Source organism: Pseudophryne corroboree, assembly GCF_028390025.1.
Source record: "Pseudophryne corroboree isolate aPseCor3 chromosome 3 unlocalized genomic scaffold, aPseCor3.hap2 SUPER_3_unloc_30, whole genome shotgun sequence".
NCBI lineage: Eukaryota > Metazoa > Chordata > Amphibia > Anura > Myobatrachidae > Pseudophryne > Pseudophryne corroboree.
The window spans coordinates 754,214-771,128 of record NW_026967520.1 but is presented as its reverse complement, the minus strand read 5'-3'; the positions used below and the strand labels follow the sequence as shown (position 1 = coordinate 771,128).

The window sequence follows — 16,915 nt, the reverse complement described above, 5'->3', positions numbered from 1 at the left end:
AATATCCTGAAGCTAAGGGCCATTTACAAGGCTCTAAGCTTAGCAAGACCTCTGCTTCAAGGTCAGCCGGTATTGATCCAGTCGGACAACATCACGGCAGGCACCCACGTAAACAGACAGGGTGGCAAAAGAAGCAGGAGGGCAATGGCAGAAGCTGCAAGGATTCTTCGCGGGGCGAAATATCGTGTGATAGCACTGTCAGCAGTATTCATTCCGGAAGTGGACAACTGGGAAGCAGATTTCCTCAGCACGGCTTCCACCCGGGAGAGTGGGGACTTTACCCAGAAGTCGTCCACAGGTTTATAAACCGTGGAAAAAACTCGACAGGTATTGCGACAGGGCAAGGGACCCTCAGGCAATAGCTGTAGACGCTCTGGTAACACCGTGGGTGTACCAGTCAGTGTATGTGTTCCCTCCTCTGCCTCTCATACCCAAGGTACGGAGATTGATAAGATGGAGAGGAGTAAGCACTATATTCGTGGCTCCGGATTGGCCAAGAAGGACTTGGTAACCGGAATTTCAAGAGATGCTCACGGAGGATCCGTGGCCTCTACCTCTAAGAAGGGACCTGCTCCAGCAAGGACCCTGTCTGTTCCAGGACTTACCGCGGCTGCGTTTGACGGCATGGCGGTTGAACGCCGGATCCTGAAAGAAAAAAGGCATTCCGGATGTAGTCATTCCTATCCTGATCATAGCCAGGAAGGATGTAACCGCAACACATTGTCACCACATTTGGCGAAAATGTGTTGCGTGGTGCGAGGCCGGTAAGGCCCGACGGAGGGAATTCAACTGGGTCGATTCCTACATTTCCTGCAAACAGGAGTGTCTATGAGCCTGAAATTGGGGTCCATTAAGGTTCAAATTTCGACTCGGTCAATTTTCTTCCAAAAAAGAACTAGCTTCAGTCCCTGAAGTTCAGACGTTTGTAAAAGGGGTACTGCATATACAGCCTCCTTTTGTGTCTCCAGTGACACTTTGGGATCTCAACGTAGTTTTGGGTTCCAAAAGTCCCATTGTTTTGACCCACTTAAATCTGTGGAGTTAAAATATCTCACATGGGAAGTGCTCATGCTGATTGGCCCTGGCCTGGGCCAGGCGCGTGTCAGAATTGGCGGCTTTATCCTGTAAAAGCCTTATCTGATTTTCCATTCGGACAGGGCGGAATTGAGGACTCGTCCTCAGTTTCTCCCTAAGGTGGTTTTTTCAGAATTCACCTGAACCAACCTATTGGGTGCCTGCGGCTACTAGGGACTTGGAGGACTCCAAGTGGCTAGACGTTGTCAGGGCCCTGAAAATATATGTTTCCAGGACGGCTGGAGTCAGAAAATCTGACTCGCTGTTTATCCTGTATGCACCCAACAAGCTGGGTGCTCCTGCTTCTAAGCAGACTATTGCTCGTTGGATTTGTAGTACAATTGAGCTTGCACATTCTGTGGCAGGCTTGCCACAGCCAAAAATATGTAAATGCCCACTCCAAAAGGAAGGTGGGCTCATCTTGGGCGGATGCCCGAGGGGTCTCGGCTTTACAACTTTGCCGAGCAGCTACTTGGTCAGGAGAAAATACGTTTGTAAAATTCTACAAATTTGATACCCTGGCTGAGGAGGACCTGGAGTTCTCTCATTCGGTGCTGCAGAGTCATCCGCACTCTCCCGCCCGTTTGGGAGCTTTGGTATAATCCCCATGGTCCTTACGGAGTCCCCAGCATCCACTTAGGACGTCAGAGAAAATAAGAATTTACTTAACGATAATTCTATTTCTCGTAGTCCGTAGTGGATGCTGGGCGCCCATCCCAAGTGCGGATTGTCTGCATTACTGGTACATAGTTATTGTTACAAAAAAAAATCGGGTTATTGTTGTAGTGAGCCATCCTTTCTAGAGGCTCCTCGGTTATCATGCTGTAAACTGGGTTTAGATCACAAGTTATACGGTGTGATTGGTGTGGCTGGTATGAGTCTTACCCGGGATTCAAAATCCTTCCTTATTATGTACGCTCGTCCGGGCACAGTATCCTAACTGAGGCTTGGAGGAGGGTCATAGGGGGAGGAGCCAGTGCACACCAGGTAGTCCTAAAGCTTGCTTTAGATGTGCCCAGCCTCCTTCGGAGCCGCTATTCCCCATGGTCCTTACGGAGTCCCCAGCATCCACTACGGACTACGAGAAATAGAATTATCGGTAAGTAAATTCTTATTTTTCCTCTCATCCCCAAGGAGTTGAGAATAATAAGAATTATTCTCATTGTTCCAGATTGGCCGCGAAGGGCCTGGTATCCGGATCTGCTCACAGAAGATCCGTGGCCTCTTCCTCTAAGACAGGACCTGTTACAACAGGGGCCCTGTCTGTTCCAAGACTTACCACGGCTGCGTTTGATGGCACGGCGGTTGGACGCCGGATCCTAGCGTAAAAGGGCATTCCGGATGAGGTCATTCCTACTCTGATAAAGGCTAGGAAGGACGTGACAGCTAAACATTATCACCGTATATGGTGAAAGTATGTTTCTTGGTGTGAGGCCAGGAATGCTCCTACGGAAGAATTCCATCTGGGCCGTTTCCTTCACTTCCTACAAACTGGAGTAAATTTGGGCCTAAAATTAGGCTCCATTAAGGTTCAGATTTCGGTCCTATCCATTTTCTTTCAGAAGGAATTAGTTTCTCTCCCAGAAGTACAGACTTTTGTGAAGGGAGTGCTGCATATTCAGCCTCCTTTTGTACCTCCGGTGGCGCATTGGACCTTAACGTGGTGTTGAGTTTCCTTAAGTCGCACTGGTTTGAACCACTTCAAACAGTGGAATTAAAATATCTCACTTGGAAAGTGGTCATGTTGTTAGCCTTGGCTTCGGCTAGGCGAGTGTCGGAATTGGCGGCTTTGTCTCATAAAAGCCCCTATCTGGTTTTCCATATGGATAGAGCAGAATTGCGGACCCGTCCTCAGTTCTTGCCTAAGGTGGTTTCATCTTTTCATATGAACCAACCTATTGTGGTGCCGGTGGCTACACGAGACTTGGAGGATTCAGAGTCCCTTGATTTGGTCAGGGCTTTGAAAATTTACATAGCCAGAAAGGCTAGGGTCAGAAAAACAGAAGCACTGTTTGTCCTGTATGCTGCCAACAAGGTTGGCGCTCCTGCTTCAAAGCAGACTATTGCTCGCTGGATCTGTAACATAATTCAGCAGGATCATTCAACGGCTGGATTGCCGTTACCAAAATCGATTAAGGCCCATTCCACTAGGAAGGTGGGCTCTTCTTGGGCGGCTGCCCGAGGGGTCTCGGCATTGCGATTTGTGCCGAGCTGCTACTTGGTCGGGTTCAAACACCTTTGCAAAGTTCTACAAGTTTGATACCCTGGCTGAGGAGGACCTCCTGTTTGCTCAATCGGTGCTGCAGAGTCATCCGCACTCTCCCGCCCGTTTGGGAGCTTTGGTATAATCCCCATGGTCCTTATGGAGTCCCCAGCATCCTCTAGGACGTAAGAGAAAATAAGATTTTAAACCTACCAGTAAATCTTTTTCTCCTAGTCCATAGAGGATGCTGGGTGCCCGTCCCAAGTGCGGGCTACTTCTGCAAGACTTGTATATAGTTATTGCTTACATAAGGGTTATGTTACAGTTTTCATCAGTCTCAGTCTGATGCTGTGTTGTTTCATACTGTTAACTGTTTCATATGTCCCTAGTTATACGGTGTGGATGGTGTGGCTGGTATGAATCTTGCCCTTGGATTAACAAAATCCTTTCCTCGTACTGTCCGTCTCCTCTGGGCACAGTTTCTCTAACTGAGGCTGGAGGAGGGGCATAGAGGGAGGAGCCAGTGCACACCCAGAACTAAAGTTCTTTCTTAGTGCCCATGTCTCCTGCGGAGCCTGTCTATCCCCATGGTCCTTACGGAGTCCGCAGCATCCTCTACGGACTAGGAGAAAAAGATGTACCGGTAGGTATAAAATCTTATTTTTCACATCATTTGGGATATCCATCATTGATATTACATTGTTTGTACATCATTCACTATCATTTATGTATTGTAATGGATAGCGCGTATAGGTGGTAGTACCTTTTTTCTCAAAGAAAAAGAGTTACCCTGGTAAAGTCGACCATAAGTCTTGTTATCTTCAAATATCAATTGTGTAGACTTCAAATAATTGAGTAAACTTTAAACGGTAATTGTGGATTTGTTCCTGATAAACACATTCCTAATTACTTGTGAATAATAGTTCCTGCTCTGTGAAGTACTGAGGTTATGACTTTAGAGAATGTAATGGCCAGATCCAATATTGCTCTATCCAAGGTCTCCCAGTAGCCTTACTACATACATAAATGTCTATCTCCTGGTCTGTGCAGATCTACAGGTTACATAGGAGATTATAAATATATATATATATATATATATATATATATATATATATATATATATAAATACTTTTTGTTTATTAGATTAGCTTTTTCATTAATCTTTTTGTGGTCACCTTCTCTCATGCACTCTGATTTAAGTTAATTATAGATTGTGTCCGCTGTTCTCCTGGGTGCTTTACATTAGGTGTGTAGGTAACGGTCTCACCTATATAAGGTAAGTTGCTGTGAGCTTTAGACCAGGTAGCAGCATACCTAAAGTGTAACACTAATGTGATAGCTGTTTTTCTGGTAATTATTTTGAGCAATAGAGCAGAGCCTGCAGTATAGTGGGGTCCCTTGTCGGGGGCTGTAGGCTTAAATGCATTGGTCAATAGGTGAACTAAATCTCCACTGTTTATTATTGTTAGTTATTATAGTGAGTGCAGAGCCCCAGTGAGATAGATATAGGGCCATATGCAATTGCGGTCGAATTGCCGCAAATGTCGAAAAACGGGGCATTTTCGACAAAACTGATTCAACATTGCAATACAGTACTTTTCGACAAAAAAACGTCCGTTTCAGATTCAACTTTTTGCAATTCGACATTTGTCAAATTCGACATGTCTGCAATGGTAAAAATGCGGCTTTTCGACAAAAGTATATTCAGTTGAAGAATGTCGATTCGACAACAGTGCTTTTTTCGACAGTTATTTCATCAATTTCAGTCCACCTCATTTTGCTGGCGTGATCGAAAAAAAAAATTTAAAACATGTTTTTTTTTGTGTTTTTTTTTTTTATTGCTAATAGCATGTCTGTTTATATTAGAAGGGATTATCTACTTGGTTTGTCTATTTAGGAGCCACAAGTATTATTTAATATATTTTTTAAAACAATATTTTTTTTTGTGTGTGTGTCCTATTTTTTTTGTAGTAGAACTACAGGTACCAGCGGGCCCGCTTTTCCCCCACATGCTGGTACTTGTGGTTCTCCAAGTACCAGCTTGCGTGTGAGGCTTGCTGGGACTTGTAGTTCTGCTACAAATAACAATATTATTTTTTTTGACACTTGGCTATCAGCCTCCTATCTGCCGTCCTTGGATGGGGGGGGACAGCCTCGGGCTTCACCCCTGGCCCTTGGGTGGCTGGAGGGGGGGACCCCTTGATTTAAGGGGTCCCCACTCCTCCAGGGTACCCCGGCCAGTGGTGACTAGTTGGGGATTTAATGCCACGGCCGCAGGGACCGGTATAAAAGTGTCCCCCGGCTGTGGCATTATCTCTCTAGCTAGTGGAGCCCATTGCTGGTGTGAAAAATACGGGGGACCCGTACGTCTATTGTCCCCCGTATTTTTTGCACCAGGACCGGATGCATAGCCCGGTGCTGGTTGTTAAAATACGGGGGATCCCCTGTAATTTCCCCCCCCCTCCCCCGTATTTTTACAACCACGACTGGCTTTTGAGGCTGGTTATGCTTAGGAGGGGGGACGCCACTGATTTTTTTTATTAGGGTTTTTTAAACACTTTTGTGCCGTCCATGAAGTCGAATCCAGGACGCACATTATCGTCAATTGGTCCGTTTTTCGACAGCGGGACTGTCGAATCCGTCTTTTATTGAATATGTCGAATTCGGGTCCCCGCGGGAGGGTGTGTGACTGTCGAATTGTGCTGAATTAAAAAACGGTCAAATTCCGGCCGGAATTCGACCGCCATTGCATATACCCCATAATAAACTAATCCACAGCACTCGCCGTTCCTAGATTTGGGGTGCAACACAGTATGTGACCACATTGTTTAAATAAAATCACAGGGGCTCTGCACTCACTATATTAACTAACCATAATAAACAGTGGAGCATTAGTTCACGTATTGACCAATGCATTTAAGCCTGCAGCTCCCCCCCCCCCCCAGATTACCGGCATTGTATCAATTAACACCCAACTAAAACCCAATGTTTTTTTATTACTTTATTCAGCTCTTTATACACTTAACTTTTTGTTTAATATTTCAACGATTTATCTTACATACTTTACTGTACTTAATAAAGGTTATATATTATTTATTAGTGCACAAACAGGACAGCACTTTCTCTTTGGTGATTTATTATAGCAGTGTCCATGTCACCTCTAGTAATCTCACATGGGCGTCCATGTCACCTCTTGTAATCCCACATGAGCTTCCATGTCACCTCTAGTAATCCCACATGAGCATCCATGTCACCTCTAGTAATCCCACATGAGCATCCATGTCACCTCTAGTAATCCCTCGTGAGCATCCATGTCACCTCTAGTAATCCCACATGAGCGTCTGAGTCACCACTAGTAATCCCACATGAGTGTCCGTGTCACCTCTATTAATCCCACATGAGTGTCCGTGTCACCTCTAGTAATCCCACATGAGCGCCCATGTCACCTGTAGTAATCCCACATGAGCGTCTGTGTCACCTCTAGTAATTCCACATGATCGCCCATGTCACCTCTAGTAATCCCAAATGAGCGTCCATGTCACCTAATAATCCCCCATGAGCGTCCATGTCACCTCTAGTAATCCTACTTGAGCGTCCGTGTCACCTCTAGTAATCCCACTTGAGCCTTCAGTGTTGATCAAGCTCCAGTCTAAGCATCCTATCTTTTTTGTTTCTGTAATAAACATAAAAGCAATGATTACAGGTAAAAGAAAATGGCAGTTATAGAATTATATATTGTATCCTGTAACATCCTGGGTCTTGTCTGCTCATTTTATATATTAATGTATTTTATTTCCAGCAGATGGACCCACAAGCAGGAATATCTCAGAAGTACATCTAATGTTATCCCTGGATTGTGAAATAACAGATGACAGTAGACAGGATTCTCTAGGAGATAACTCCATTACCCCAATTATACATCCAGCTCTATCAGCTGATCCCCCTGATTCTGGGAAATGTTCTTCTGATCACTCTGATATTGGTGCATCTATTACAGCTCTGAGAGTAGATAAAGAGTTTCCCTGTTCTACAGATGCCAAATGTTTTACACAGAACACAAACCTTATTACTCATCAGTCAGCTAAGGCAGGTGAGAGGCCATTTCCATGTTCTGAGTGTGGGAAATGTTTTGCACAGAAATCAGCCCTTGTTACACATAAGAGAAGTCACACAGGTGAGAAGCCATATTCCTGTTCTCAGTGTATGAAATGTTTTGCACAGAAATCAAATCTTGTTACACATCAGAGAAGTCACACAGGTGAGAAGCCGTTTTCCTGTTCTGAGTGTGGGAAATGTTCTACATCGAAATCAAATCTTGTCACACATCAGAGAAGTCACACAGGTGAGAAGCCGTATTCCTGTTCTGAGTGTGGGAAATGTTTTGCATCGAAATCGGATCTTTTTAAACATCAGAGAAGTCACACAGGTGAGAAGCCGTATTCCTGTTCTGAGTGTGGGAAATGTTCTACATCGAAATCAAATCTTGTTACACATCAGAAAAGTCACACAGGTGAGAAGCCGTATTCCTGTTCTGAGTGTGGGAAATGTTTTGCATCGAAATCAGATCTTGTTAAACATCAGAGAAGTCACACAGGTGAGAAGCCGTATTCCTGTTCTGAGTGTGGGAAATGTTTTGCACAGAAATCAGCCCTTGTTACACATAAGAGAAGTCACACAGGTGAGAAGCCATATTCCTGTTCTCAGTGTATGAAATGTTTTGCACAGAAATCAAATCTTGTTACACATCAGAGAAGTCACACAGGTGAGAAGCCGTATTCCTGTTCTGAGTGTGGGAAATGTTCTACATCGAAATCAAATCTTGTTACACATCAGAGAAGTCACACAGGTGAGAAGCCGTATTCCTGTTCTGAGTGTGGGAAATGTTTTGCATCGAAATCGGATCTTTTTAAACATCAGAGAAGTCACACAGGTGAGAAGCCGTATTCCTGTTCTGAGTGTGGGAAATGTTCTACATCGAAATCAAATCTTGTTACACATCAGAAAAGTCACACAGGTGAGAAGCCGTATTCCTGTTCTGAGTGTGGAAAATGTTTTGCATCGAAATCAGATCTTGTTAAACATCAGAGAAGTCACACAGGTGATAAGCTGTATTCCTGTTCTGAGTGTGGGAAATGTTTTACATCGAAATCAAATCTTGTTACACATCAGAGAAGTCACACAGGTGAGAAGCCGTATTCCTGTTCTGAGTGTGGGAAATGTTTTACATCGAAATCAAATCTTGTTACACATCAGCGAAGTCACACAGGTGAGAAGCCGTTTTCCTGTTCTGAGTGTGGGAAATGTTTTGCACAGAAGTCAGCTTTTGTTAGACATCAGAAAAGTCACACAGGTGGGAAGCCGTATTCCTGTTCTGAGTGTGGGAAATGTTTTGCACGGAAATCAGTTCTTGTTAAACATCAGCGATTTCACAGGTGAGAAGCCATTTTCATGCTGTGAGAGAAATAAATCCGCCCTTGTTGAACATATTAGACATTACCCAAGTACGGAACCATTGAAATCTTCTGGAGTATAATTATCACTGTCATGCAATGTTCCTCAAGGGTCAATCCTATCTCCTATGCTTCATGCAATATACAGTCTGGTCCATATATATTGAGACATCGACACAATTCTCATATTTTGGGCTCTATACACCATCACATTTGATTTGAAATGAAACGAACAAGATGTGCTTTAACTGCAGACTTTCCGCTTTAATTTGAGGGTATTTACATACAAATCAGGTGAACAGTGTAGGAATTAAAATGGTTTTTATATGTGCCTCCCACTTTTTAAGGGACCAAAAGTCATGGTACAGACTAAACCTAAATCAAACTTTTACTTTTTAATACTTTGTTGCAAATCCTTTTGTCAATAACAGCCTGAAGTCTGGAACGCATAGACATCACCAGACGATGCTCTGCCAGGCCTCTACTGCAAATGTCTTCAGTTCCTGCTTGTTCTTGGGGCATTTTCTCTTCAGTTTTGTCTTCATGAAGTGAAATGCATGCTCAATCGGATTCAGGTCAGGTGATTGACTTGGCCATTGCATAAGATTCCACTTATTTGCCTTAAAAAACGCTTTGGTTGCTTTCGCAGTATGCGTCGGGTCATTGTCCATCTGCACTGTGAAACGCCTTCCAATGAGTTCTGAAGCATTTGACTGAATATGAGCAGATAATATTGCCCGAAACACTTCAGAATTCATCCTGCTGCTTTTATCAGCAGTCACATTATCAATAAATACAAGGGACCCAGTTCCATTGGCAGCCATACATGCCCACGCCATGACACTACCACCACCATGCTTCACTGATGAGTTGGTATGTTTTGGATCATGAGCAGTTCCTTTCCTTCTCCATACTCTTTTCTTCCCATCACTCTGGTACAAGTTGATCTTTGTCTCATCTGTCCATAGGATGTTGTTCCAGAACTGTAAAGGCTTTTTCTCTGACGTCCTAAGTGGATGCTGGGACTCCGTAAGGACCATGGGGCGGCTCCGCAGGAGACTGGGCACAACTAAAGAAAGCTTTAGGACTACCTGGTGTGCACTGGCTCCTCCCTCTATGACCCTCCTCCAGACCTCAGTTAGAATCTTGTGCCCGGCCGAGCTGGATGCACACTAGGGGCTCTCCTGAGCTCCTAGAAAAAGAAAGTTTATTTTAGGTTTCTTATTTTCAGTGAGATCTGCTGGCAACAGACTCACTGCTACGAGGGACTAAGGGGAGAAGAAGCGAACCTACCTGCTTGCAGCTAGCTTGGGCTTCTTAGGCTACTGGACACCATTAGCTCCAGAGGGATCGAACACAGGCCCAGCCTCGGTCGTCCGGTCATAGAGACTATATATGTGTAAAATCCCCTGCCAGATATACCTACAAAAAAGCGTGAGAAGTCTGCAGAAAAAGGGGCGGGGCTATCTTCCCTCAGCACACTGGCACAATTTTCCCTCACAGCTCCGCTTGAAGGATCGCTCCCAGGCTCTCCCCTGCAGTTTCCAGACTACATAGGGTAAAAAAGAGAGGGGGGGCACTAAATTTAGGCGCAATATTGTGTATACAAGCAGCTATTGGGAAAATCTCTCAGTTACAGAGCTAATCCCTGTGTATATATAGCGCTCTGGTGTGTGCTGGCATACTCTCTCTCTCTGTCTCCCCAAAGGGCTTTGTGGGGTCCTGTCCTCAGTCAGAGTATTCCCTGTGTGTGTGCGCGGTGTGTCGGTACGGCTGTGTCGACATGTTTGATGAGGAGGCTTATGTGGAGGTGGAGCAGATGCCGATAAATGTGATGTCACCCCCTGCGGGGCCGACACCTGAATGGATGGACTTATGGAAGGAAGTACATGAAAGTGTCAACTCCTTACATAAAAGGTTTGACGACATAGCAGATGTGGGACAGCCACCTTCTCAGCTCGTGCCTGCCCAGCTGTCTCAAAAGCCATCAGGGGCTCTAAAACGCCCGCTACCTCAGATGGCAGACACAGATGTCGACACGGATACTGAATCCAGTGTCGACGACGATGAGACTAATGTAACTTTCAATAGGGCCACACGTTACATGATTGAGGCAATGAAAAATGTGTTGCACATTGCTGATATTACCCCAGGTACCACAAAAAAGGGTATTATGTTTGGGGAGAAAAAACTGCCAGTGGTTTTTCCCCCTTCTGAGGAATTAAATGAAGTGTGTGAAGAAGCGTGGGCTTCCCCCGATAAGAAACTAGTAATTTCTAAAAGGTTACTAATGGCGTACCCTTTCCCGCCAGAGGATAGGTCACGTTGGGAAACATCCCCTAGGGTGGATAAAGCGCTCACACGCCTGTCAAAGAAGGTGGCACTACCGTCTCCGGATATGGCCGCCCTAAAGGAGCCTGCTGATAGGAAGCAGGAGGCTATCCTGAAGTCTGTATATACACACTTAGGCATTATACTGAGACCAGCTATTGCTTCAGCATGGATGTGCAGTGCTGCAGCTGCGTGGTCAGATTCCCTGTCGGAAAATATAGATACCCTTGACAGGGACACTGTATTGCTAACCATAGAGCATATAAAAGACGCAGTCTTATACATGAGAGATGCACATAGGAATATTTGCCGGCTGGCATCTAAAATAAGTACAATGTCCATTTCTGCCAGGAGAGGGTTATGGACTCGGCAGTGGACAGGGGATGCAGATTCTAAAAGGCACATGGAAGTTTTGCCTTATAAAGGTGAGGAGTTTGGGGATGGTCTCTCGGACCTCGTTTCCACAGCGACAGCTGGGAAGTCAGCTTTTTTACCCCATGTTCCCTCACAGCCAAAGAAAGCACCGTATTATCAGGTACAGTCCTTTCGGCCCCAAAAAGGCAAGCGGGTTAAAGGCGCGTCCTTTCTGCCCAGAGGCAGAGGTAGAGGGAAAAAGCTGCAGCATACAGCCAGTTCCAAGGAACAAAAGTCCTCCCCCGCTTCCTCTAAGTCCACCGCATGACGCTGGGGCTCCACAGGCGGAGCCAGGTACGGTGGGGGCCCGTCTCAAGAACTACAGCAATCAGTGGGCTTGCTCACGGGTGGATCCCTGGATTCTTCAAGTGGTGTCTCAGGGGTACAAGCTGGAATTCGAGACGTCTTCCCCTCGCCGTTTCCTCAAATCTGCCTTGCCAACAACTCCCTCAGACAGGGAGGCTGTGCTAGAGGCAATTCACAAGCTGTATTCCTAGCAGGTTATAGTCAAGGTGCCCCTACTTCAACAAGGACGGGGTTACTATTCCACAATGTTTGTGGTACCGAAACCAGATGGTTCGGTGAGACCCATTTTAAATTTGAAATCCTTGAACACATATATAAAAGATTCAAGTTCAAGATGGAATCGCTCAGGGCGGTTATTTCAAGCCTGGACGAGGGGGATTACATGGTATCACTGGACATCAAGGATGCTTACCTGCATGTCCCCATTTACCATCCTCACCAGGAGTACCTCAGATTTGTGGTACAGGATTGTCATTACCAATTCCAGACGTTGCCGTTCGGTCTGTCCACGGCACCGAGGGTATTTACCAAGGTAATGGCCGAAATGATGATACTCCTTCGAAAAAAGGGAGTTTTAATTATCCCGTACTTGGACTATCTCCTGATAAAGGCGAGGTCCAGGGAGCAGTTGTTGGTCGGGGTAGCACTATCTCGGGAGGTGCTACAACAGCACGGTTGGATTCTAGATATTCCAAAGTCACAGCTGGTCCCTACGACACGTCTACTGTTCCTGGGGATGGTTCTGGACACAGAACAGAAAAAAGTGTTTCTCCCGGAGGAGAAAGTCAAGGAGCTGTCATCTCTAGTCAGAGGCCTCCTAAAACCAAAACAGGTGTCGGTGCATCACTGCACGCGAGTCCTGGGAAAAATGGTAGCTTCCTACGAAGCAATTCCATTCGGCAGGTTCCATGCAAGGACTTTTCAGTGGGACCTGTTGGACAAGTGGTCCGGATCGCATCTTCAGATGCATCGGCTGATAACCCTGTCTCCAAGGACCAAGGTGTCTCTGCTGTGGTGGCTGCAGAGTGCTCATCTTCTAGAGGGCCGCAGATTCGGCATACAAGACTGGGTCCTGGTGACCACGGATGCCAGCCTTCGAGGCTGGGGGGCAGTCACACAGGGAAGAAACTTCCAGGGACTATGGTCAAGCCAGGAGACTTCCCTACACATAAATATTCTGGAACTGAGGGCCATTTACAATGCCCTAAGTCAGGCAAGACCCCTGCTTCAAAACCAGCCGGTACTGATTCAGTCAGACAACATCACGGCAGTCGCCCATGTAAACCGACAAGAAGCAGGATGGCGATGGCAGAAGCCACAAGGACTCTCCGATGGGTGGAAAATCACATGTTGGCACTGTCAGCAGTGTTCATTCCGGGAGTGGACAACTGGGAAGCAGACTTCCTCAGCAGACACGACCTCCACCCGGGAGAGTGGGGACTTCATCCAGAAGTCTTCCAGCTGATTGTAAACCGTTGGGAACGGCCACAGGTGGACATGATGGCGTCCCACCTAAACAAAAAGCTAGAAAGATATTGCGCCAGGTCGAGAGACCCTCGGGCAATAGCTGTGGACGCTCTAGTGACACCGTGGGTGTATCTGTCGGTTTATGTGTTCCCTCCTCTTCCTCTCATACCCAAGGTACTGAGGATAATAAGAAAAAGAGGAGTAAGAACTATACTCATTGTTCCGGATTGGCCAAGAAGAGCTTGGTACCCGGAACTTCAAGAACTGATCTCAGAGGACCCATGGCCTCTGCCGCTCAGACAGGACCTGCTGCAGCAGGGGCCCTGTCTGTTCCAAGACTTACCGCGGCTGCGTTTGACGGCATGGCGGTTGAACACCGAATCCTAAAAGAAAAGGGCATTCCGGAGGAAGTCATTCCTACGCTGATTAAAGCTAGGAAAGATGTGACCGCAAAGCATTATCACCGCATATGGCGAAAGTATGTTGCTTGGTGTGAAGCCAGGAAGGCTCCAACGGATTAATTTCAGCTAGGTCGATTTCTGCACCGGATCCTGAAGGAAAAGGGCATTCCGGAGGAAGTCATCCCTACGCTGATTAAAGCTAGGAAAGAAGTGACCGCAAACCATTATCACCGCATATGGCGAAAATATGTTGCGTGGTGTGAGGCCAGGAAGGCCCCAACGGAGGAATTTCAGCTGGGCCGTTTTCTGCACTTCCTACAGTCAGGGGTGACTATGGGCCTAAAATTGGGTTCCATTAAGGTCCAGATATCGGCTCTGTCGATTTTCTTCCAGAAAGAATTGGCTTCACTGCCTGAAGTTCAGACGTTTGTTAAGGGAGTGCTGCATATTCAGCCCCCTTTTGTGCCTCCAGTGGCACCTTGGGATCACAACGTGGTGTTGGATTTCCTAAAGTCACATTGGTTTGAGCCACTTAAAACCGTGGATTTGAAATATCTCACGTGGAAAGTGGTCATGCTGTTGGCCTTGGCTTCGGCCAGGCGTGTATCAGAATTGGCGGCTTTGTCATGTAAAAGCCCTTATCTGATTTTCCATATGGATAGGGCAGAATTGAGGACTCGTCCCCAGTTTCTCCCTAAGGTGGTATCAGCTTTTCATTTGAACCAACCTATTGTAGTGCCTGCGGCTACTAAGGACTTGGAGGATTCCAAGTTGTTGGACGTAGTCAGGGCCCTGAAAATTTATGTTTCCAGGACAGCTAGTGTCAGGAAAACTGACTCGCTATTTATCCTGTATGCACCCAACAACCTGGGTGCTCCTGCTTCAAAGCAGACTATTGCTCGCTGGATCTGTAGCACGATTCAGCTTGCACATTCTGTGGTTGGACTGCCGCATCCAAAATCAGTGAAGTCCCATTCCACGAGGAAGGTGGGCTCTTCTTGGGCGGCTGCCCGAGGGGTCTCGGCTTTACAACTTTGCCGAGCAGCTACTTGGTCGGGGTTAAACACATTTGCAAAATTCTACAAGTTTGATACCCTGGCTGAGGAGGACCTAGAGTTCGCTCATTCGGTGCTGCAGAGTCATCCGCACTCTCCCGCCCGTTTGGGAGCTTTGGTATAATCCCCATGGTCCTTACGGAGTCCCAGCATCCACTTAGGACGTCAGAGAAAAAAAGATTTTACTCACCGGTAAATCTATTTCTCGTAGTCCGTAGTGGATGCTGGGCGCCCAACCCAAGCGCGGATTGTCTGCAATACTTGTATATAGTTATTGTTTAACTAAAGGGTTATTGTTGAGCCATCTGTTGAGAGGCTCAGTTATATTTCATACTGTTAACTGGGTATAGTATCACGAGTTATACGGTGTGATTGGTGTGGCTGGTATGAGTCTTACCCGGGATTCAAAATCCTTCCTTATTGTGTCAGCTCTTCCGGGCAAAGTATCCTAACTGAGGTCTGGAGGAGGGTCATAGAGGGAGGAGCCAGTGCACACCAGGTAGTCCTAAAGCTTTCTTTAGTTGTGACCAGTCTCCTGCGGAGCCGCTATTCCCCATGGTCCTTACGGAGTCCCAGCATCCACTACGGACTACGAGAAATAGATTTACCGGTGAGTAAAATCTTATTTTCTCTAATGTCCTAGTGGATGCTGGGGACTCCGTAAGGACCATGGGGAATAGACGGGCTCCGCAGGAGACAGGGCACTCTAAGAAAGAATTAGGCCTACTGGTGTGCACTGGCTCCTCCCTCTATGCCCCTCCTCCAGACCTCAGTTAGAATTTGTGCCCGGACAGAGCAGGGTGCATTTTAGTGAGCTCTCCTGAGTTTGCTAATAAGAAAGTATTTTGTTAGGTTTTTAATTTTCAGAGAGCTTTTGCTGGCAACAGACTCTCTGCTACGTGGGACTGAGGGGAGAGAAGCAAACCTACTAACTGCAGCTAGGTGGCGCTTCTTAGGCTACTGGACACCATTAGCTCCAGAGTGATCGAACACAGAAACTTAACCTAGGCCGTCCGTTCCCGGAGCCACGCCGCCGCCCCCCTCGCAGAGCCAGAAGACAGAAGCCGGCGGGTGAAGCAAGAAGACGTCAAAATCTGGGCAGAAGACTCCTGTCTTCACATGAGGTAGCGCACAGCACTGCAGCTGTGCGCCATTGCTCCCACATTACACCCACAGACTCCGGTCACTGTAGGGTGCAGGGGGGGGGGGGGGGGCGCCCTGGGCAGCAATTGAGTACCTCCTGGCAAAATAGGGCATATATACAGCTGGGCACTGTATATATGCATGAGCCCCCGCCAGTATTTACACAAAATCGCGGGACAGAAGCCCGCCGCTGAGGGGGCGGGGCTTCTTCCTCAGCACTAACCAGAGCCATTTTCTCTCCACAGATCCGCTGAGAGAAGCTCCCCAGGCTCTCCCCTGCACGGTAGAAGAGGGTAAAAAGAGAGGGGGGGCACATAAATTTGGTGCAAAAACAGTATACAGCAGCTACTGGGTTAACATTAAGTTACTCTGTTATTCCTGGGTTAATAGCGCTGGGGTGTATGCTGGCATACTCTCTCTCTGTCTCTCCAAAGGGCCTTATGGGGGAACTGTCTTCAAATAGAGCACCCCCTGTGTGTGTGGTTTGTCGGCACGTGTGTGTCGACATGTCTGAGGTAAAAGGCTCCCATAAGGAGGAGATGGAGCAAATATGTGTGTGAGAGGGTGTCTCCGTCGACAACGCCGACACCTGTTTGGATATGTGTAATTAAGGGGTTCACTACGGCTGGCCGGCGGTCGGGCTCCCGGCGCCCAGCATACCGGCGCCGGGAGCCCGACCGCCGGCTGACCGACAGTGTGGCGAGCGCAAATGAGCCCCTTGCGGGCTCGCTGCGCTCGCCACGCTACGGGCACGGTGGCGCGCTGCGCGCGCCACACTATTTTATTCTCCCTCTATGGGGGTCGTGGACCCCCACGAGGGAAAATAAGTGTCGGTATACCGACGGTCGGGCTCCCGGCACCGGTATACTGAGCGCCGGGAGCCCGACCGCCGGTATACAGAAGACCACCCGTAATTAAGTGCTAAGGTGAATTTATTGCACAAAAGATTAGAGAACAGACAGGAAATCTACCCATGTCTGTCCCTATGGAGCAGAAACCTTCAGAGTCTCAAAATGCTCACTATCCAGAATAATAGACACTGATGTCGACTACGATAATGCAAAGTTACTG

The 16,915-nt window shown here is 47.0% G+C and overlaps 1 protein-coding gene across 1 annotated transcript in view; it reads left to right on the top strand.

Moving 5' to 3' along the window:
- The window catches only part of LOC134984027 (zinc finger protein 850-like), a 586,502-nt gene that overhangs the window by 349,699 nt on the left and 219,888 nt on the right, over window positions 1-16,915 (top strand). The window contains exon 7 of the mRNA XM_063949670.1: window positions 7,368-8,663. Within this exon, the coding sequence (XP_063805740.1) occupies window positions 7,368-8,663 (1,296 nt within the window). The remainder of the gene's footprint in view (window positions 1-7,367; window positions 8,664-16,915) is intronic.